Here is a 23843-nt window from a genome sequence, read left to right on the forward strand (position 1 = left end):
TTGATTATTCTTTCAGTTTTAATAATCCAATTAATTAGGGGTAAGGACTTTTCTTTCCAATAAGTGATTTTTAAATTGACTGTCCCTTTAAATTGACAAAAGAAAAAAAATGGCATGACCTTTTTTCTCGATCTTTTCTGTGTTTCTAGCTGATGATTACATTGTGCTAAACAACATCACTTTTATCACAGCTCCAGTGTTTTGTCTTCCTACAGTGAGCTTTAAAGGTCAAGGAACTGGAGATTTTGGAGAATACCCACCTCTTTGTGAGCACTTATAATGATATAGTAAACACAAAAGAATAAAGATGTTCTTTTCAAGAATAAGGGGGAAATTATCCTTTCTGCTATACATGCCAGATGTCTCAACCAGAGAGTAGGCAGCAGAGATCTTCCTCAGGGATGAGAGATCACAGGAACACAAAAGAATCATGCTGTGGGGAAGTGAACCGCAACACAGAGAACCACATGGCAGATAAGAGAACTGAAATATGCAATAGAAAGCTTCACTCATTCTCAGAGTTACTTTTTGCACCACATTCTGGGTTGTGACAATTGACTGGTCATTTTCATTTTTCTTTCTAGTCAGTTTCAATTTCTAATTTTCAGACACTAGGATACTAAAGGGATGGCTGTGGTCTAAATGTCTGGAGAGACAGACAAATGCTGGGTCATACAGATTGTTGAAAAAAGTATGTTTACAATAGAACAAGTAAATAAATACACAATCCCAGTTTCAGTTGCTGTTTTACAATAACAGTTCTGTGGATTATAAGGGTTGTTTAAACACTTAAATTAATTGCGAGACTAAAGCAATACTGATAGGCTCAATTTTTAAAAAAGTGCTATTAATATCTTCTAGTAACATCCAACGTGATCCTGTGTCCATGGACGTCAATAGAAACACTCCCATTGATTACAGCAGGATCAGAATTGATCCTGTAATGAGCTGTATCCGTGAATCATAAAGCACTTTACAAACATGAATTAAATTAATCATTGCACTATGAGGGAGGCAGAATGGTCTAACGAAGAAGGCACTGGGCCACATCTTACAGGAAATGACCTAAAAGGGTAACCTTGGGCAAGTCACTTCATGCCCATCTGTAAAATGGGAATAATTACTCTCACTTCACTCGGAAAGCACTTCGTGATCAAAAGCTACCTATTATAAAAGCTAGCAATTACAACCATGAGGCAAGCTCAGTAGCCTCTTATATTATCTGTGCCTTTACCGAGAAATACTGAGAAGTAAGAACACCTCTTTCACCTGTGTGTGGGCTTCCGAGACATTGTGTAACTTACAGTGCACTCACTCCCCGGTACCTGACAACACTGGGGCAGGGCATTGATCCTGAGCACAGTGTCTCAGACGCATACCCCTCCCAGGGCTGTGTCTAGCAGGCTGCACCTTGCATACCACCTCTTGCTCAGAGCTGGACCTAAAGACACAATTTAGCCCAGTATGGTTATAATTACTTTACATATGAAGGAAGCCCAAGCAAAGATGGCATGCCTAGTGATCTTGGCCAAGCCAGGAAGAGAACCCAGGTATCTTGACTATTCTTATCATTCACATACTCTCGCAGATGTCCTCATGCTGGCAATGCAGATTTCCGTAGCATTGCCTTGTGACCACACAGCTATTAATGCACTTCGGGATGACCGAGGCTTCTGGGGAGCTTGGTAGTCTGGAAAGAGAAATGGAAAGAAAAGCACCTCTCCCCCTTCAAAACAACACCTTTGTTCCTTTGTTATATAAGGAAACCATCCACTGACTTCTAATGCTTTGTACCTTTCCCCACGACAATAGAGCTGGGAGTCAGTTTAATGTCTTGTGTGATGGAGCAGAAATGAAACACAGTGAATACGGCTGTCAGTTCCTGTTTTTTATGTTCTAGTGCATTCAAGGTGGACCAAGGGAGTATGGACAGAGAATCATCAGATGCTTCAGCTGCAATAATGAGTCCAGCAGCAGGAATGCCAGGATCAAATGTAATGGTTATTGCAAAGGGGAAATGTGGCCTTTACCTGGCTGAAGCTCTGGGTTAGGAAGCAGTAACTCTGAGACAGAACTGACCGTAATTAGCAAAAATAAGCAAAAGTGATCCATTCTAGTATTGAAAAGTGCCAGATACCTGCAGCTACCTATTGCTATCTTCCACTCCCACCCCATACACTAGTGGGAGGGTGAACTCTGACACAGCGAAAGCGATAGTAGTTCTGCCTGTCCACCCAGCATCATCCACTTTGGGGTTATGCAGGATTCCTGGCAAGGAGAAATTTCTCTGTCCAAGGCATCATGCAGGGTTTCTGCAAAGAGACAGGACTGGCACAATGGGTTGGCACCCTTTGTTCCCTCTGCTTGGGTGCCTGATGCGCTGTACTGCAGCTCTAGCAGAGTACACAGAACTGAGAGACACAAGCCTGCTTACCAGCACCTGAAAATGGGATAAGAAAACCTACCCCTGAATGGAGTCTGTCGGGACAAGGGACAGCCAATCGCATAGCATGGTTCTTCCCAGTGGGGTTATTCCGCCAGCAATGTGAACAGCACAACCCCCTGCGTAAGTGCTCTTGATAGAGACTGGAGAGAGAAAAGCTGCACATACGCTGAAAAACAAAGTATCCTGTGCTGCTCCTGAATAACTTTGGCTAGATGAGGCAGGCTTGCAAAGTGTTCACTGGGAGCTATTTTAGCTCCATTGATCACACTGATTTTCCTGGGCTAGGGAAGTGTGCTGCAAAGACCCAGGGGTCATGCCTGGAATAGAAACGGAGCTAAAATTCTAGAACAAAGAGTTGCACTGGGTCTCCACCGGGAGAGAAATCCTAGGGAGAGCCCAAAGATGCCTTCAAAAATCCAACAAAGCAAACGATTTCATTAAACCCTCGGCTCACAGCAGCTAAAGTTCTAAGCCCCTCCTCATCCTACCCTCTTCCCATCATTAAAGCGTTTCTTGTAGGTCAAGAAATTCAGACTGGCAAGGTCTGGCAGAAGACTGGCAAATACCAAAATGAGACCCCACTGTTGTCAGTCTCATGGTGCTACTGCAAATCTCACAATATCAGATGTTTTTCTTAAAGTACCAGCTCCTGGAGTCAGGTGAGCATGTGAGATCTGAGCTGTTATCACAAAACAAAACAAGTTTTTGGTCCTTTTGATCGTAGAAAAATTATGTGAAAGGATGACTTCTTGAAGGCTCAAAATCTCACAGGCAAATAAAACCCCCAACATTTACTATATTTACAACTCTCATAGGCTACATCTGCACTACAGCAACCTTTCGAAAGAAGATCTGCCAGAAGATCTTATTTTGAAAGAGTGCGTCCACACACACAAAAAACAAATCAAAAGAGTGATCTGCTCTTTCAAAAGACAGCGTCCACACAGCCCCCATTCTTTCAAAGGAACGGAGCAGGGATCGAAAAATCCGGCACCATCAACACTGCTCTTTCTGGTTACTGCTTCAGAATTGGTTGGACACCACAGGTCCAGATGATGCTTGGTCTTGTCATGAGGGCAGGGGACTGGACTTGATGACATCTTGAGGTCCCTTCCAGTTCTGTGATTCTGTAATTATCCATGCCCTGCCCCTTCCTGCCCCCATCTCTGAACCTGTCACATTCTCTCTCCTCCCTCCTTCTCTAGAACCTCCTGCATGCTGCATGCTGATCGCAGTGGAGAGGAGGCTCAGGGAGGGAGAGGGAAGCACTGATCAGCAGGAGGTGGGAGCTGCTGGGTAGTTGCTGACATATTACTGTGGCTCTTCAGCAACGTATATCGGTAAATTACGGCCCCTTTTCATGCTCTGGTTGTCCATCCTGGCTCTTGTTGGTGCTGGCATCTTTTGTCTCCAACCATAGCAGCACAGGACCCAAATCATGTGAGTTATAAAGGGAATGGAGTTTTTTAATGAGGATTTTAGAAGTAACTGCAAACACTTGAGTGCTTTCTTATTTCCAGTTTCATCTGAGATCTCCATTCTTCCCTAGCTTCATTTCACTGCAGCCACTAGTCCTGGGCTTGGGAGCCCTTCACTCAGACAAGGAGATCTGGATACAATTCTCTGGGCTGCCTGCCAACACTCCTACCTGGTGATGTTAGGAGGTTTCTCCAGGCTCCCATCCCCTGTTATCATAGGGAATTTGGGCCAATGGCCAGGCTCAGGACCTGGATCACCAGCCTGGATGCTGTACCCTGTGTTACTTTGTTCTATGAAAAAATAGCACAACCTCCCTGCCCCATAATAATAAACCAGGACAAAGTGCTTTCATAGCCAAACCCCACACTAGGAAAACAATGAGCAAAACCCTCTAGAGTAGGAAGTCAATGGGCACCACAGTATTGTTTTAAAGGTACACATTGCCCCAGTAAATTTCAGCTATAGACCAGTTTCAAACACTTCCTATTAAAAGTTTCTAAAAGAAAAACTACAGAGAAAATTCAAGATGCATAAAATCTAACAATATGGGAAGTTTCACACTGACAGGCCACCTACACATACAGAAATATAGCTATGGATAGGGTAGGCTAAATCTTGTTCAAAATCTCTTATTACGGACTCATGACCAGAACCTTCATAATCATATAATTTGCTGAGGTTCAGTCCTTCACAAATTTAACAACAACAACAACAAAAAGCAAGCAATTCACAAAAAATACCTGATGCTAAATGCAAATTTCAGCTCAAGATCCTAAATCTGAGTCCAGGAAACCTGACTGTTTCGTTGTGCTGGTTAATATTACACGTGAGTCATATAAAACCTATTTACATTTGATTTATTAATTTGAAGCTACTCCCAAATGATGCATAAAATAACCAAATGACATAGTTCCAACATTTGCTGACCTGTAATTATTAAATATTTCACCTGCCACATATGCTCTGTAGAAAGGGCATTTTACCTGAAGGCACACAAAGGCTGATCATGTCCGAACACTTAGTGTGTGTAATAAAATGAATGTACCATCAGCCATCTGGATTATTAATCACCTTCCATTAGAGATTTCCAATGGCAGAAATAACAGATAATATGTCATCTTGGATTCTAAATCACAGTTAAGTAATGTGATGGATTAATGATGCAGGCAGGCCCTTGCTTGCTATTTCACTGAAACAGTACCCACCAGTGACCCTACAATAACTGCCTGTGTGAGTGGCTCAACCTTTACTGAAGACTGTGTTTAACAAACTAGTGTCTCAGCTCACTGGCAACAAAACAATCACAAGCAATTGTTTGATACTCCAGTGATCCAACATGAATAAATTGATGTATGTAGCCCCAAGACTGCTACTTAGCCCCTAAAGCACCAAGCTATGAGCTGCAGGTATGAACTCTATTCCTCATGCTAAAAGCTCGTGGTCAGCCAGCATCATGATCACGCTGTCTGTGGCTGCAGCCCCATGTGATGTATTGCTACATGTACCCTGTTTTCAATTCCTCTGCGTCAAAATTATTGCTATTTTTATGACTTATTTGTATTCTAGTAACAAAGAGCCCCCACAGTCAAGGGGCTCAATTGGCAAAGCATTGGTGAGACCAACACAGTTTCTCCATAGAGTCTGCATCAGGTCTGTCCATACCCATATACAAAATATGCAACTGCGTAGGGCACCCAAAAATTTGGGGCACCACTGGGTCTTGATGCCCACCCACCTCTTCCTGTCCCTGTTCTGTGGCTCTGCTTTCTCCAAAGAAAAACTTAAAAGTGAAGAAGCCTGCCAGAGCTAGTAGCAGGCTGTGAAAGAGCCATTCAAGTGGTAATGACAGGCATTTGCCAAACCCAGGCACATACTGTCCGTTTCGGAATTTACTGTGTGAGTTTACGGGACCCTAACTTAAAATTTGCTTAAAAATATTTCATTAGGATGCTGCTGAAGATTATAAAACCATGTCTATAAATCACACCCACCCACACCACCCTTGGCCGCCGTTGGGCATAGGTGGCACCAGTTTAATAGTGTAGTGTAGGGCCACATATACCCTGAGGAAGGCCCTGCTCTGCAGTCTGTATAGAAGGCACTTTACTATATCCTATCCAGGGGACAAGACTCCCTATAAAACAGCTTTCTCTTGTGATCCCATCCATATAAGTCCCTGGGGCAGGACAATGCCACAGTAGGAGCACAGTAGAAGCAAAAGTCCTGTCACAACTGTTGTTTCTTTGTCTATGAAAAGGGAGGTGAGACCGTGGTGTGGCAGGGCAGCTGGGGGCTGCATTTAGGCATCTGCCCCCTTGCCCTCCTCCCTGGGAGTGCATCATATTTCCAAAATGACACTGAATCACTGGGGTGGGGGTCACAGTGCAGTGCTTTGCTGTGGGGGGAAGAGGAAGACAGAGAAGCACCTTTTTCTCACTTCCTCTTTCAGAAGATAAAACTGGGACACTTGACAGTGAAGACGGCAGCACTTATCTCTCTGCGACCCATTTGCTCCTCCTTTCCCAGTCCGCGCTCGCCTCTCCCTCCTCCCCAGCCTAGCCCATACTTTGCTGTCTGTCCCACACTCAGACCCATGAGATTCTCATCCCCCAGCCCCAACACGCCAGTTGCAGAGCCTCCCAACCCCTCTCAGCTCTCTTCAATGCCCCCTGCCCTCCCAAACCAATCCCTCAGCCAAGAGCCCACCCTTTTCACTGTGACCTTCCTACAGCTCCGAATCGCCGCCTCAGCTCTGAACTTTTACCCACCTACTGGTTCAGAAGCTTCTCTTCCCTTGCTCCCCACAGCCCAGCGGCCCCAGAAAACCCATCCCCAGCTCATCCCTGAGCTCAGAGACACGCCCTGTCTTGAAAAGGAGGAGCAGGCAGAACCTGCAGCCAATTCTATACTCTGCCTCTGAGGGGAGAAACAAAAGTAGCCCCTAAAGAACCCCCTATTTCTCCCTCTGCAGCCTGCAGACCTGAGGCAAATCCCACTAAAATCAATGGCAAGTCTTTCATTGGCTTTACAGCACCACGTGGCAGCCTGCTCTACTGCAGCCACCAGGGTTTGTGGTATTTCCAGCTCCAGCAGGAGGCCCCGGTAGCAGCAGGTGCTGGGACCCCCCCGAAATGCATCAGACACACTGATGCTTACTTGTGGCGTTAGAAAGGCTACGCCCCTCCTAAGCTGCAGCAGTACTGCTGGGCCCAACTCGCACAGCCCACGATGACCAGCCCTCCATTAACTGCACACAGAGGGCGACGGAAAGCAGAGCACTGCAGACATGTGGGAGCTAATGAGACAGGAAAAGGAAGTTCCCACTTGATGATGCAGAAGTTGGCTCTCTCCTCCCACTCCGTGTAGTTGCACAGCAGAGGAGCTGGGCAGGACTGTGCTGTCTTGTGCATCTGGGCCTGATTCTGAGACAAGTCTCAATCTAGTCTTGTGCTTTCAACATTACTGGGGCAGGTAAGCAAGGGCACAGTTATTTATATGGGAATCTTTAAGTCTCTGAACGAGCCTGCAAATTAGATACAGAGATCACCAAGTGGCATTAATGGCATCTGCAATTATTTGTATCCACACTATATGGCTGCAGAGAGAGAGACCCACTTTTAAAGGTCCATTGTTTTCTGTCTGTCTGTACTGCATCCTGGCAGTCTGGTACCATTCACTCTGCATATGACTAGCTCCCTGTGGCTACTATCATGCTGGATTTGCCAGCAGAGAGGACTGAAATTTCCCTTACTATGTGCTGGTCCAGCTGGGCAGACCATTTAATGCTACTCTCTTCATGTTACACCTCCAGGAGGCGAGTACTGCTTCAGTACCATTTGCCTTCCTCTGCCCTCTCAACCCTCCCCCAGGCATTGCAGTGGCCGGTGCTAAGTTAATGCTAATTAAATAATAAAAGACTGGAGGTTGGTTGGCCAGCCTGTCGAGATGCCCATACACAGCAGAGTTCGGCCTGAAGAATAACGCAGGCTGAGAAAGCCACCGAGACATGGTCCGTGGAGTGGTGTGTGCACAGTAGAGAAGAGAGACACAGCTCCCATTAATGAAAGCTAAACACCCCCACCAAATACAGCACACGAGCTGTTAAGCACTGAGACAAAACACTGGCTTAGTACTTCTATAAAAACAGAACTTTAAAAGCTTGCAAAGATTTACCTTGTAATGTGAGTCAAAGGTAGCATATCTGCAAGTACCTCCGCCCACCACTGCCACCATCAGGAAAACTGAGAATAACAGCAAGGAACAAAGGCGATCAATGCACCTTCCCCCCAACAATAAAAACACAGGGAAAGGGCCAGATAGAATCTACATACGACCCTGGCTCACTACTTTGAGGGGAGCCCCACTTTCCACCTCCAGGTCCCTGGCATGTAAGAAGCGGGGGAAGGACAGGCTAAATCCTTCTTGACCCCAGATTTGCAACTTAATTTAACCTCATGAATATGAGCAAGAAACAGTGTTGTTCAGGTGCTGGGAAACACATCCCAATGACTCATCCTTATTGTTTATAAATAAACAAATTCTCCTTCCCTGTGCCACCAAGACAAGTGCATTCAACTGCAGCACAGGCGTGTTCGTCTTTGGGATGAGCTAGAAAGCATTAGGCTTTTCTCGACTTTGGAATTCATTTCCATGGGAAATCTATACGCCCAAACGTGGCCATGTTTAGTTCACCTCTTAGGGAGTGCTTGAGTGCTGCTTGGCCTTGGTGTGGCCCATTACAGAGAGCCAAATTTGGCTGTGTAATTTATGAGTTTTATTTGGACCCACCTCTGTTTGGAGGAACCCTACTGTAGGCTGGATTATCAGCTCTGGAGTTCCTGGGCTGTTGTAGAGTACATATTATTCTATATTGGAAATCACTTAATTGGGGGAGCCATTCATAGAACATGGTGTGAATGCTACAAGCAGCCAAAGAGTGTGTGCTGAATTTTAGCAATCGTCTGCCAGAGCAACATCTCCATTTAAAAGAGTTAAGTGCCACTGCTGACAGCGACACAGCTATAAACCCACGGACTCCTTTAGTAAATTTCCAGCCACTCCTCTGGGCTTAACAGCCACCCTGTCAGATGTCAGTCAGTTCATGTGATGTCCACTTGACAGTGTGCAGCTAAATCCAGGGCTGACCTTGGCACCCTGACAGATCAGTTCTATCCTGTTTCCTGGAATGATCAATTAACACTATGCAGTTAAGTGCCAGGTAAATATTTCAATCTGACCCCAAACCAAGCTCTTGTTTCCTACCAGAAATTGTGCAACATGGCTCACCATGCCACATGCCTGACAGTCCTTTACCTCCTCTCCTACCTCAACTTCTCCCTGTTCCCAGCATCTAATTTCCTCCTTTGGAAAAAAATCACTGGACTCTCCCAAATCTCATAGCCTCTGCCTGCCCTTGCCACCTTCCTTCCTACCTTCCTTGCTGCCTATTTTCCTCCTGCTTTCCAGGTTAACTGCCAGTAACAGTCTGAGAATCTGAGCTAAAGGCAAGTTTTGTGCACACAAACAGGTACGCACCCTCATTCTGCAGATGTAGTTTAGAAGTGCCAGGCCCTTCACATTTCGTACACCAGAAGGTACACATGAATCTGGGGGCTAGAATTATTTCCTTTGCCCTTGCAAATGTGAACTTTTCCTACAGTCAGACTTTGTGGGTGCCAAATGCCATGCAAATGGCTGTTCTCATGCTCTGAATGGAGACAGGAAGTATCGGAATTCCCCCAGGAAATTAGATTTTTCCAGCTGTGTTTTGCAGCTAGCAGAGATTTGGAAGGTTCTGATAAGGGTCTAAACTTTGGGGTGCTCATTTATAAAGAAATCCCCTAACACGAGCTTTGCTTATCACAAGTTGTCTCACCATCTCAGTGAAATTCCTTCATTCTATGTCTTCATGGGATTGTTCTCAGCTTGTATTTTGAGTTCTCTGATCCATCTTGTCTACAGTAATCTGATCTAGGATTGTATTTGTCTCACCGTTTTGGATTGTCTGTGGGTCTCTATATGTCTTTGTTTCCTCCTATAATTATTTAATAAAAAATGTGGGCATAAAAGACAGTGAAAATGTTTGCCATGCAAATAAAAGGAGAACAACTCATGGAATTTGGTGCAGTTGTATACAAAGAGTGGGGGCTTGTATACAGTAACACCTTAAGTTGGTAAAACTTTTTTCACTTTAGGCATGAATAAGGCACACCCCGAGTGACAGAAGTTACACCAGTGTAAGTGGCAGTGTAAGAGGACAGTGCTATGTTGATGAAGAACTTTCCTTGACAACAGAGCTATTGCTTTTTGCAAAGGTGATTTTATTATGCCAAGACACTCCTGTCTGCATGGAGTGTCTTCACCAGATGCACTACACCAGTGTTTCTCAACCAGGGGTACATGTACCTTTGGAGGTACACTGAGGTCTTCCAAGGGGTACATGATCTCATCTAGACACAGTAAACTCTTTCAGATCTGTCATTCTATCATGTGGAGCTCTCAAATAACCAGTATTTTAACCATATGTTAGTTCTGGTTGTGTTTTCCATAAGTACAGTACAGTGAAAGTAAATACAAATAAATACAACAAATACAGTATAAGTTTACAGTGTACAATGGTACTGTTGTTTGTAAGGAAAGTACTCTGCATACATTTTTGTTTGTTTTTTACTATCTAATCTTGTTTTTCTTTAATGTTATCCCTTGCTCGGTATACCTCTCTAATATGCAGACTATTTGAACATCCAGCTACCTTCCAGTCCCAGGGCTGTCTAATATGAGAGAGTTTACTGTATTTGCCTAGTTTTACAACAGCTACATAAAACCACTAGTAAAGTCAGTACAGTTTAGAAGTTCATTCAGACAATGACTTGTTTCTACTGCTTCATATACCTTATGCTGAAATGTAAGGACAATATTTCTATTCCAAATCATGTATTTGATAATAAGCTGGTAGAAAGTCAGCAAGTTGTCAGTAGCAGTCTGCTGTGATATTTTTGCATGTTTTTGTAAGTAAGTGGTTTTAAGGGAGGTGTAACCTGATGGTTTGCAAAACAAATCTGACTCCTGAAAAGAGTACAGTAATCTGGAAAGGTTGAATGGTACTTGTTGCAAGACCTCAGATTACCTTGGGACCACGTTTCTCAACCAGGGGTACACATACCCTTACGGGTACATGAGAGAAATCTGGGGGTACTTATAATTTTTTTTTTTACAAAGGGGTACTTTATAAAAAACGGTTGAGAAACACTGCACTATACTGATGCAGCTACACTGGTGCAGCGACGCCATAGTCATGCTTCTAGTGTATACTAGTCTTGGGATCCAAAACAAAGAAAGCAACGCATTCCTTTGGTTGCAATGAAGTAATTTGTTTAATATAAAGAAGGAAGATGGCAGGGAAAGGATAGCTAACATCTCTCAATTCGTCTCTTGATGAATCCCTGAAGGAGCAGGCAGATTGATTTACAAATCCATGTGAACTTTTACAGTGCACTGCTTGGCCTGTAAGCTAAGGATGGGCTTGAGCTACTCCCTCTGAAGACCACCAAAGCCATAGCAGCCATCTGGTGAGACTCAAACCTGGGGATTTTCTTGATAAGTAAAAGGGGAAAAGGGGAATTTGAAGAACAGAAATGAAGAGGCAATAAAGGTTAGCGGCAACCTCAGACAGTGGAAAAAAGGAAAATGTGGGAGATCAAATGGCAGTACTTGCAGTTGATAAACAAGGACAAGGCAGCTTGGTTTGTGGTAGTGTCCAGCTGGATTTTCTGCGTGGACAAAGCGTCAATGCCTTGTAGATGTAAGTGTCTGAATCTCCTTTTCAGCTGTAGCACTTGGGATATACCATATCAGGTCTCCATTTGCAACTTTTCTAAATGTCTAATATCCATTGTAAAGTATTAATCAGTATAGTTTGCCAGCAGTAATGATTCTGTCTTCTCCTACACCATGTCAAGGAGTCCTTCCTTCAGTCCAAGCAGTGGCTCTGAACTCAAACCCAGCTGAGTCCACATCTCACAGATGAAGGATTTGATCCTGCTCTCACTGAAGCTAACAGGTGAGCTGATTTCAGCTCAGGCAAGAGCCTGCCAAGGGACTGTGACATTAAACAACACAGGCAAGGAACTCACATGTAGAGGCCAACACCTCCCTTGGCACAGGAATGCTCCTTGAACCCCTGTTAATGCATCTTATAAAGCCCCAGTGTATCAAGGTCTGGGATTCATTTAACAGATCTCCATCATCTTTTTGTCTTCGACAATTAACTTTATACTCTTCATATAGTTTTTGGGGAGGGAAATTGTTGAGAGGTTACCGGCACAAGTGAACAAGTAGTACAGGCCCTACATTAAGTGGTATTGTTTATTTGTGTTTACGAAAAGTATGGTTGTGAGTAGTGAGGCTGTTTACAAAACTTACTGCAATCATGTGCATGCTTAATTGCCAGTCCAAGCACAACTGCCCTGGTTTAGTGAAGGGGACTAGGCGAGTGAAATTGACAAGGATAACTTCACTTTTTAGTACGTGGAATTACTTTAAAAAAAAAACAGATTTGGGTTTTAAACGCTTGGCTTTTGGCCCAGCTTCTCGCATCAACACAGGTGGGTAATATCTTATTTTTCATAAATAGAATCATTATCTGACAAGGCTCAATCTTGCTCCCCTATAAATAAACTTTCAAAACTCCTTTTGAACTCAGTGGAGGCCAGGTGGTGCGCACAGTGTCCCATTAAGCAAAAGGAAGGAAGGGAGGAGGTTCGTTAGCCTGGTGGTCTAATTATGCTTTGCATTACCACATGGGTGACCCACATTTGATTTTCTGTCCCTGGACTCTTAAGTGTCAGATCTGGCCAGAGCTAAGAGAGGATACATAGCAGTATGCTGAAGTCCCACCATGGAAAGATTGTATATGGGAGGTAATTGGAAAGCTGTTTTCCTTTATACCATTAAAGAGCTCTACTTCATAGTTCGTATCCAATCTTCTTTGGCTAGAAAGGTAGTTGCCAAATAATGGCACCATAAAGAATGTTGTAAACATGGGAGAAACTTGAGAAGGAGTATTGATGAAGCAGGAATCCACAGAAAAGGACCCAAGCGGGAGATGGTTAATGGTAAGTTAAGCACGGAATAAAACAGAACAGCATCACTGCTGGGCACTGCATGGGCTTCATCTTATATTGAATATAAAACAGACTTTCCTCCCACCAGCACCGAGCTTGTCAAATTGATTGAAACGTTAAAAGGAAAGCATCATCGTTAGATGGTTTTACAAGGCAAAAGAAATCTTCATTTTGCACCACAACCTTTCAGCTTCAAAGGAATGAAATCTCTGCTCCTGCCTATCCCTTCACCACAAGAGCAAAGCAAGGAAGCATGAGAAGGGAAGAAAAAGGGACGAGGTTAACATCTGGCTCTTGACTCCTTGATGAAGAACTGAGAGATCCCTATTAAAAGGGCAAGATCTGACAATAGCTAGGAAGATGTCCTATTGTGCCTTTGTTCTTTGAAGACAAAAATAATAATAAAGCTCTAGCGTCATTCCTTCAGATAAAAGGCTTTGCTTTGCTAGGGTGGGTGCTGGTGGGGTGTCACTGGAGCTAGGTGGATACAGCAAAAATCCACTTTGGTGTAAAAGCAAAGACAATGGAAAATGGCCCATGTCCCTTGCAAGGACTGCTGCTTGTGTCCACTATGGGTGTTATGGAGAAGGACTCCTCTGTTGAGATAAACACTTGGCACATCAGTGATGATAAACACTGGAGCTTAATTCCACCTTCTCCACACAACTAAATCTCCCACCAATGTCAGAGGGAGTTTTAAATGGGCATAGAGTGCAAAATTGGTCCCGTATTTCATATGTGGCAGTAATGGTCTAGTACGGTGAGATAATGAAGGGAGGAGCCACTCACCCTTACAAAGCTGGCGGGAAACCATCCTTCTTCATCGTCAATCTGACCCCACCACCAGTCCTTGTTGGAAGCATCCAGGACTTTGATAACGTCTCCTGCTTTAAACGCCAACTCCCGGTTGGCCATGGTGACGTGATCCCATACTGCCTCAGCACTTACAATAGAACCACCACTGATCAGCTTGAAAAACAAAACAAGAGACAGTCAGCAAAGGCTCTGTCCAGGGACACAAACACATTCACATACAGGTTAAAAAAACAAAAAACTCCGCTAGAATAAACAACCCTCGTAGCATTAATTGTCATTATAATTGCCACCTCTGTTTACACTTATATTATTCAAACCCTACTATGACCTATATAGATAGAATATTCCATTTCTTAGTTGCTAAGGGCCTGATTCTGAAAGGTGCTAAGGACCTCTCAGGATCAGGTCCTACGTATTTAACAAGTAGATACGTCACCCTACCTCTAAGCCGCACGCAGGCGCAAATAGACTTTTCAAGCAACCAGGCTTTCATGTATGCTTTAGTAAGCTCAGTATCTGTCTAGATATGCTTATCAATGACATGCTGTACTTATGGCTTCACGGCAAGGGATTTTAACAACAGGGCAGGGATTTTTTAAATATTTTTCTTGGTGAAGTGGTGACTTTCCCATCTTCAGGTGGGTGAGATTCTGCAGACAATTCTAATTAATGGACGACCATTTCCGTAAAACTTCCACATGAATTTAGTGCTGCTGCCACACTGGCAATCCTGGAGGCTGAAACCCTCTATCTCTAGAAGAAATGCAGCATGGGCATCTGGCAGAGCAAACTCTTACCTGCTCCACCCTACTCCTTGGACTCAACAGTTCCTTCAGCCCTTGGTCTGTTTGCTGAGAATGCCTACTGAGAGCTGATTATGGGGATGGGTTTCCTGATACAAACACCTGTCTTCTAGCAACTAGACGGAGATCCCAAATTCATCTCAACAGTCTTCCGAGCCAGCTAATACTCCACAACCCCTTATTCACATTTGCAAGAATGAATCATATCCACCCCACTCCTTGTGTATCTAGATGAGAGCCATCCAACTGTAACCAAGATTGGCCACTGCTTTTCAAAATTATGCTTACGGTTTTAAACAGCAAATAAATTGCGCTTATGCTTTATTCAGTGAATGAATTCTGCACGGAGCAGTAAGATGGAATGGGTATACATAGCCTGGTTTTTGTCTCAAGAAGGGACAGCTTTACATATGCTAGTTACATTACTCCTTCTTGGATCACCTCTGAAAACCCTGCCCTTTAACTCGATAGCTTGAGATGTCTTAGATGTGGTTGATATGGGCTCAGATCCAAATCAGTATTTCATCTTGGAAAATGAGAGACACATCTCTGCAGCCATTAGGGACTTTCCACATGGCCAGAACTTAACAGCCATAGACATTCACTCAATTTAGGTTAACAATGCAAGACACACAAAAGAAAATAACCCATCACAGAGGCTACATAAAAGCACAGGCGAAGCAAACTTTTGGAGGATTCTGACTCCGCTTCTAGAAATTCAGCCAGGAAAGAAATGCTTAATCAAAAATTTGCCTACACAGAAGGAACTTGCAGTAAATCTTTCACTGCTGTTGCACAGGTTCTGAGTGTTAAAGTACATCCAGCGTTCTCAGAAGTAGATTTGCAGGACTTGTTTTACTCCATTTCTTGAGCTGACATTCCTCTAAGAAGTCACGTTTCACAGATTTGTGAAAAATAATGGTGGATTTTTCAACTCTTTGGTTATCAGAGTCAGTTGTGGACAGAAAATAAAATCCAGGTCAAGCTTGATACTTAATGTTTTTCATCTACAAGCACAACCATTCCACCTGTGTGTAGTAGGTAAGGTAAGATTAATTACACCCATTTTATAAATGTGTAAATTGCAGGAGTGAGGTTAAATGACAACCCCAAGACTGCAAAAGGAGTCAGTTTCAGAGATGGAATCTAAACTCAGGAGTTCCTGCTCCATGTCCTGTGCCCAAATCCTTTGGACTGCACCTCTCCCTGTGTTCATAAAGCCGATAGATTGCTTATATTTGCAAGTTCCCCAGCGAAATTGTCAGGTTTCAGCATTTTCCAAACACCACCCACATTTGGTGGACCAGTACCGTAAACACATTAAGTAATTGCTAACAAAAGTGATAATTTACTTGTCCTCGAGTCCAGAGACAAGTGAGGAAAAATAGCCTTCCTACAAATTTCTATTTTACAGCCCTTTCTGGAACTCACAGCAAATGCCTCAAAACCAGACTCCTTGTAATCTCCCTGCAGACGCACAGATTGCATTAGGACCCTGCTTGATAAGGGGACCTATTTATCAAGAAGCTCCTAATGGGCTAGCACTGAATCTAATCAACTCACATAGACAGTGCCTTGATGCATATTTAACTTCAACACAGATGTAATGGCCTGGGCATTGGGTACAGAGCTCACTGGGCAAGGTGCAGGTCCAGCTGAACTTCATGGGAGCTGACAGCACTTCAGACCGCACAGGCGGTTCTCAGCATGTTAGGACACCGGGCTTTGCATAAGTGCTACAGTCATACATCAAGAATGAGTCTGGAACAATGATGGAAGTTATGGTGAACAGCCCTTGGGTCTAGGAAAAAAATGGAAGTTATGATGAACAGCCCATAGGTCGACCCTCTCTCTACAGCACCCTGAGACATGCTTGTGAGGAGCTTTCGAGATTGGTACAGCCACTCGAATAATTATTAAACAATTTATGGGACAAATTTCTTGATATTTTCCTTAATGACTCAATGAATGCTTTTAACCATTATGGCACAACTGGAATGCGGGGCTGAGGATTCAACCATCCTATTTTGAAGTAGTGTGACAAATTGTGCAATGGGTTTCAAATAAACCACCTGGCCTGCTCTGGATAGGTACTACAGGTTGATCCTTTTTAGTCCAACACTCCCTCCTCTGGCAACATCTGTAATCCAGCGTGATTTTAATTAGCGGGACAACCACTTATGATGGTTGTAGTCAAGTTTCCCGTGGTCCCATAAAATTAAACAGCCACCAACCCTGGCTCTCAGTGTTCTGTGCTGTTATTTAGCTGTAACTTACCCCTAAATGTCTTCTAAGAGCTCATTAAGCTCATTTACCTCCAGTGGTCCAGCAAATTCTCTCATTTGGCTCTGGTCAGGTTCCAAGGGTGCCAGAGTAGAGAGGTTCAACCTGTACTACCGGACTTCTTTAAAACAACACTTGGCATTTTTCTGTCACAACTGATGCTCTCAAAGGCCCTCACAAACACAAATTGGTTAAGGCTCCAATATGAATCAAGGAGGAAAATTAATTTTCTTTGTAGATGGGGAAACTAAGGCACAGAGAAATTTAAGTGATGTCAGTGCTAGAATTCAAAATGGGCTCTAGATTCCTTAACTACCAAGCCCATGATTTAGCCACATCCCATCTTTTATGTGTGTCTGTTGTTCCCATAAAGTTTTTCACGTTAAGTTAATTATGGACAATTTCTCCAGAGGAGACACTCCATAGACTGTGTTGTACAGTTTAATTCGTAGTTATATTGCTCATTATTCCAATGTTAACAAAACAGGTTTTCCGGAAGTAGAATGTGGACTAGTGTGTTAAGGTACATGCCGGACGCTTATTCCAGCTTCCTAAAAGTTCACTGATCACTTACACAACAGTGTGAAACAGAGGCAGACTATGGAAGCAGTAACTTTTCCAGCTACAAACACAGTAGAGAATAATTCACTTTTGTTTCTGAGGCACAACGAATGCAGCATGCACCATAGACCAGTTAATAGGTCTTATTAAAATCAATTCTACCTGTCAGTTCCTTGTGTTGAATTGAAGAGCCTCAAAGCACAGAAGCTACTTGGCGCAAACGAATGCTTCCCCTGAATGATCTCTCTTTGCAATGACAGCAGAAGGCAAAGGGCTTAGAGCAGATTTCATTTTTTATTAGTGTCCATTTCTTATTAGGAGCTTTGGGTTTAATTTTTACTGTATAATTTTCACTATGCTTCAGGGCATAAACTAACCAGTAGCTGCCTGTGATTAGGAAACAGCTTCCCCTGTGGGCATGTTATAGGAACTACAGAGGGATTCAGACAATGGTAATGGCCATGGTATAAGAATCTGGCGAGAATAGAATAACAGTCCAGTTCAGGGCTCATTCCATCTTCCTTTCAAACTGGTGTTGGGTACTGACAGAAATGGGATTCTGGATTAAATAAACCAATGATCTGATCCAGCCTGGCCTATCCTTAGTTCCATTTCATCCAGCAAAGTCTCCCCCAAAAAGAAAAGAACCCCTCTCTAAAATCCACAGCTAATCAGTTTCTGGAAAACATCCGAACAACTCCTGGGAGCTCTGCAGCTTGCGTAGCACCTTTCATGGCAGGCTTCCACAGCACCGCCTAAACAGCCATTAACTGTAATATCCTGTGGGATAAGTGAGAACTGTTATACCCATGTTGTCCAACCTAAACATAACTGGTTGCATCTATACCCATAGCTATTTCAATCTTGATTAAGGGGACGGATAGCTCAGTGGTTTGAGCATTATTCTGCTAAACCCAGGGTTGTAAATTCAGTCCTTGAAGGGGCCATTTAATAATCTGGGGCAAATACATTTAAAACAAAAAAATCTGTCAGGGATAGTGATAGGTCCTGCCGTGATTGCAGGGGACTGGACTTGATGACCTCTGGAGGTCCCTTCCAGGTCTATCAGATAGGTATATCTCCATATATGTATATTTCAATCCAGAATCTTTCACCAATATTAAATTCACATACAAAAACAATTAAAATAAATACTCCACAAAATTCCCCAAAAAATCACCAATGAGTGCTGCCATCTTAAAATTATGATGCCCTTAGTCAAGAGAAAGTATTACAAGAAGGGAAAGCTGTTCAGCCTCACCCCTATGGAAAAGGCCTATTAAATTTAACAGGGACAAACCAATCAAATAAGGTTCTCCAGAATTTACTCTAAACACCTGCAGAATTTCTGAGAGAATGATCTCCCCTCTCAAAGTAAGCTGAACAATTCTCTAGAAGAGACGTGATTCTCCCTTAGGCCTTTTACCTGTGAACCAGCACTGTTATACAGATAAAGTTACAGTGGGTATAAACTCCAGGCAACACTTACTTTGATATGAGTGTCTTGATAAGCTAAACCACCCCCCAAAAAGTACATTCTTATACCAGAGGCTATGTTTACAGTGTGCCCTAAACTCAAAAGAAGATATGCCATATGCGCAAATTGTGCATCCTATTTCAAGTTAATTTTGAAATAGGTTAGTTTGGGATTGGTATTGTCTACACAGCACCAAATGTTGAAATACTGTGAGATTTTGAGGCATCCTTTAATCCTCCCGCAATGAGGTGTACAGTGATACCAAAAGAGCGCACCTGCTGTTCCGGGGTGTGTTTCACAGATGCGGAATAGCTACTTTGCTACTTCAGGATACATCAGTATCCTGAATTAGCTCTGCAGTGTAGACATAGTTAGAATGAGCATGTCCACTAGACAGGAGGGGGCAGAGCAGTGCTTTTTTTTGCTGGTACTTGTGGGACTCAGTTGCAGAATTGGCTGAGGAATGTGGGGAGAGCTGGCTGACTACCGGCTCCCTTTTTTTAATTTTTTTTTTAACAATAAAAGTACTGGGCCAGAGTATAAGGGTATAGCATCACTGGTTTAAATTCACATCTTTGGTTGTACCAAAAAATCTTTCTAATGCCAATTTCTATTATTTTCTATAAGGGCAGTATCTGACTATCAGAAATTCTTCAAAATTAAAAAAAAAAAGTCCATCATACAGGCATCTGCCATTCAGGATGGCAATATCATTGTTCAAAGCAACCTAACACACTCAGAAACAAAAGTAATACTGTTAGAAACTTCTAGCCAACCGAGGATACCATAGTTTGATTCATAGGCTCCTGTGAGAAAGATATCCCCCACTCTCTTGTTGGATAGCCCTCAGGCATTTTAATTGCATTGTTCCCTCACGTGTAGTAATGTTTACGACGCAGATTGATGGGAGAGTTAATCATGAGACAATTTGTTGCTATAACAATGCTGTCATCTCAAAGACTTCCCAAGGAGAGCACTGATAACTCTGCAGTGGCGTATTCATACATCTCCATCACCAAAACCAGCTCCGCAGCGCAATCACCCCGCTGACTTGACAGGAGGCATACCTGAGCGCCGCATAGTGCCAAAACCACAACCAACATGTGCCCAGCTGACATTTTTCTGGTCTTAATGATGAGGATAGACTAGGAGCGTATAAGAAAATGTTGCCCAAACCAATCACGATGCAATTTAGCTCTTGTATAATTTTCTCCCTTCAAGTTATTTATTTAATTTTAAAGCTCTCAGCAGAAATTACAGAAACTGAATACAGCTAAATCATGGGAGGGCATTTCCACTTGATTTGCTTCTTCTCCAAAGAGATGCAATCACGCAAAGGTTAAGCATGAGGCAGAAAAAAATCCCTTTTTGCATTTAAGTCCTTTGATGAATTTGACCAATGGAGAGATTTCAGCAGAAAAGTCCTGATTGGGATAACAGAAACTCTGATAATCCCATGTTTCTCAATTGCTAGTGAGCTTGATAGAAGGCTCTACCAATGAGGGAGTCAGTATACACTTTTGAGTTAATTTACATTGAGTATCTTTCTTCTTTATTGACTTGGCTTTCTTGAAGATATAGCCTGACACCTGAGAAATGAACTGCTTTCATAGGGTAGGTCTACACAGCACAGGTATTTTGAAATAACAGCTGTTATTTCAAAATAATTATCCTAGTGTCTACACAAAGCAACCACTATTTTGAAATAAATTCAGAATAGAGGTTGAATTATTTCAAAGTTAGTAACCCTCATTCTATGAGGAATAGCATCCTTTTCAAAATAGCTATTTCCAAATAAGTGCTATCCTCCGTCTTAACAGCACCTATTGTGAAATAGCTATTTCCAAACAGGTCCTATTTCGAAATAGGCACTATATTTGTGTCTACACTATGAGATAAAATTAAATTTGAAGGAGTTAGCTCAATATTAAAATGTTAAAGTCTTCACTGTAAATACTATTAGCTCAAATTAGTGAGCCCTAATACTGATAACAAAATGCCGACATTACCAGATGGGTATAGCATCAATTTTGAATTTACACTTTCAAATACAGGCAAGTATGGAAGTGCCATGTCTTTAATTCAAATTTATTAGCCTCCAGAAGTGTCCCATATGTATGCCACAAAGCTACACAGTGACCCTCCATGTATGGATGCTTCTTCTCCTTTGCTCTCCATCCAGGTACACAGGAAGAGGGTCACAGGAAGCCCATGAAGTTTTGATTGAATTAGAACTAGAATTTGAATTCTGCAGTGCCTAGGCCTGTAAATATAAAGGTCTGGACGTGTGGCTGATGGAACCAGGCTGGGGTGGACAGGGCTGATAGCACAGCTGCCTGTCGCTATGCTAACGTCCGCAGAGGACGTGCGGCACAGGGAACCCTGGTACGTTTGGGGGAGGTCTGAATTCTGCTACTGGGAGCTCTGAATTCTGAGACAGTGCTTTGCATTATGGGATTCTAACATGAAACACCCACAAGCAACTGGGGCTAAGGCACTGTGGGATAGGTACCCACAATGCACTGCTCACGCTGTCGAATTTGCATAGGGCAATGGGGATGCAGCTGTTTTTCCTAATATCCAACCTACTCCTCTCATGTAACGTCAGACCAGTGCTCCTTGTTCTGCTATCTGACACTACTGAGAAATTCAATACAAAAGAAAAATGGGTCAAATTTCAAGGTTTGTAGACATTTAAATTTGAATTCATAAGTACAAGCTTAAAAATCTAATTCATCTCGTAGTGTAGACATAGCCCTTGTATTTTGAAATAGCTAACTTATTAAATAGTTATTTTAGGATAGCTATTCCAGAATAGCGCATTTCGAAAATGGGCTGCTGTGTAGACATACCTCATACTTGGCACATTCGTAGATTCAGGGGATACAGTACTGTTTACTCTCCTCTTGTTGAGTCAAAGTAGCTGTCGTTAATACTAATGGCAGTAACACAAAGATATATGCACATTTCTAGAAAAGAAAATGCCTTAAAAGGCAAAACGGTAATAACGTAAAAAGGGCTGCCACTGAGCCTGCCTTCCTCCAGTACAACATTGCCAGTTTGGGTTTTAACTGGCTCTGGAGTACTGACATGTACTACGCTTCAGTAGTGCTCATTTTGGTGTAATTGCTTTTCAGTCCCTTTTGTGCGCTGGGTACAACCAGGTCTCTCTCCTCATTGACATAGCTACTTGCACATCTAGTAGTTCCAAGTAGCTATGAAACAGAACCTTTACCTTGTGGGATTCAGGAGCTCAAAGCCTGAACTGCTCAGCAACCAGCAGCATCTTTCCTGAAAAAGGGTCAGTCCAGACACCAAACACTGGGTCTCACTCAATAAAGCTGTAAGGCTATGTCTATGCTAACCCAGAAGATGGACCTCAGTAGGTTTAATATTCTGGTATTCGATTTCACACGTTTGGTAGCAACATGCGAAATCGACCTCTCAGGGATCACAGTCAACCCCTGTACTCCTTGTGAGATGCGAGGAGTAAGGGAAGTTGATGGGAGAAATTCTCCCGTCGACCTTCCTCAGGAAGGATGGCCAAGTCAGCCGAGCGCAGGTAACTTGATTCTAGCTATCCAATTGGTGCAGCTAGAATTGTGTATCTGCAGTCAACTTACTTTGCCTAGTGTAGACATAGTTTAAGTCCCAGGTTTCCATACAGAGACTGGGATTACCCATATGCTTACAATTTGCTATGAAAACATGCTTGGATGCACCAGAGCCTTGCTGAGAAATGTCCCTGGAAATATGCAGTCAAAAGGTGCTCAGTTTATGCTCAGTTTAGCTGCACTGACATTGCATTGATGTGGGGGAAGATCGGTGGAGGGAGAAAGTCAGCATGGAATTTGGTGCATTATTATTGAAATGATAGAAAATAAATGTTTAAATGTTAATATAATGTCAATCCAGTCTTTGCAAGCTCCCTCGCCCACAGTGGTAATGAAATGCTGTTAGAGATAACGTCAGAGGTATCAGACATTGACCACCACAGGATACCAGAGTAGATGGAAAAAAACTTTGATCAAGAACAACAAATCTTTGCTCAGGTAACATTTCAGTGAAAGAGCCATTCTTGCCTTACAAGAGAGAGAAAACAGGAGATGCCTCTAGGGATCTGGCTGGCTGAACGCATCTCATAAAAAGAAGCTGATCTGAGCAATGGAGCAGTTTCTGTACCTAGGTAATTGTCCACCACGGTAAGGCAACAAGTATAGAATGCATTTCTTCTTCATCAACCTCCTCTTCCCCTAAACCTAGACCTCTGCTACTGGAGCTAAACAAGAATCTTCATTAGCTGTCAGTAGTATGGTACCTATGACACACAGCCAAACTGTTCTGATTTCCTCTTGTAGCATGTACTGGGAGACACATACATTAGCCAGGACAGCAGCCACACAGATCAACAGTTGCTGTCACCAAATAAACTGCAGCAACTCAATTATCTGGAATACAATTTAATAAAATAAAATAAAAAGTACCTAAATAAGTGAAACTAAAAAGAAAATTAACTCCCGATGCTAGAAAAGCTGCCAACCTTGGCAAGGTCTGAAAGGCCAGGAAGGATAGTGAATTCCAAAGGTACAGCTCAGCTGGGAAAGCCCAGCCACAGTTCCTGATTGGTTCAGTCCCTGACATTAACTGATCGTGTTTTTCAAACAGAGCTTTATAATGAGCCCAGTAGGCACAGATTGCACCATGTCAGTACATGGGCCAGGCCCAAGGCATGCTAAAGAACAGTTTAAGTACGGATTTATTACGACACAATTCCTGAACTCTGAGGATAGAATATAAAATGTTTTAAAACGGTACTTTAGTGCCGTGACAGGGCTGGGAGAACATGAGCAGTGACT

The 23843-nt window shown here is 42.9% G+C and overlaps 1 protein-coding gene across 10 annotated transcripts in view; it reads right to left on the reverse strand.

Annotated features, from left to right (window-relative positions):
• Window positions 1-23843, reverse strand: part of ARHGEF9 (Cdc42 guanine nucleotide exchange factor 9) — a 383799-nt gene that overhangs the window by 83223 nt on the left and 276733 nt on the right. For 8 of the 10 annotated variants that reach the window (XM_075008221.1, XM_075008220.1, XM_075008222.1 and 5 more), the window contains one exon: window positions 13837-14016. The exons of 1 other annotated variant lie outside the window; for it this stretch is intronic. In XM_075008221.1, coding sequence (XP_074864322.1) covers window positions 13837-14016 — 180 coding nt within the window. Of the gene's footprint in view, window positions 1-1580; window positions 1672-13836; window positions 14017-23843 lie in introns of those variants that run through there. One more of the 10 variants, XM_075008229.1, reaches the window with a different exon arrangement.

This window comes from Carettochelys insculpta, chromosome 13 (genome assembly GCF_033958435.1).
Source record: "Carettochelys insculpta isolate YL-2023 chromosome 13, ASM3395843v1, whole genome shotgun sequence".
Taxonomy (NCBI): Eukaryota; Metazoa; Chordata; order Testudines; family Carettochelyidae; genus Carettochelys; species Carettochelys insculpta.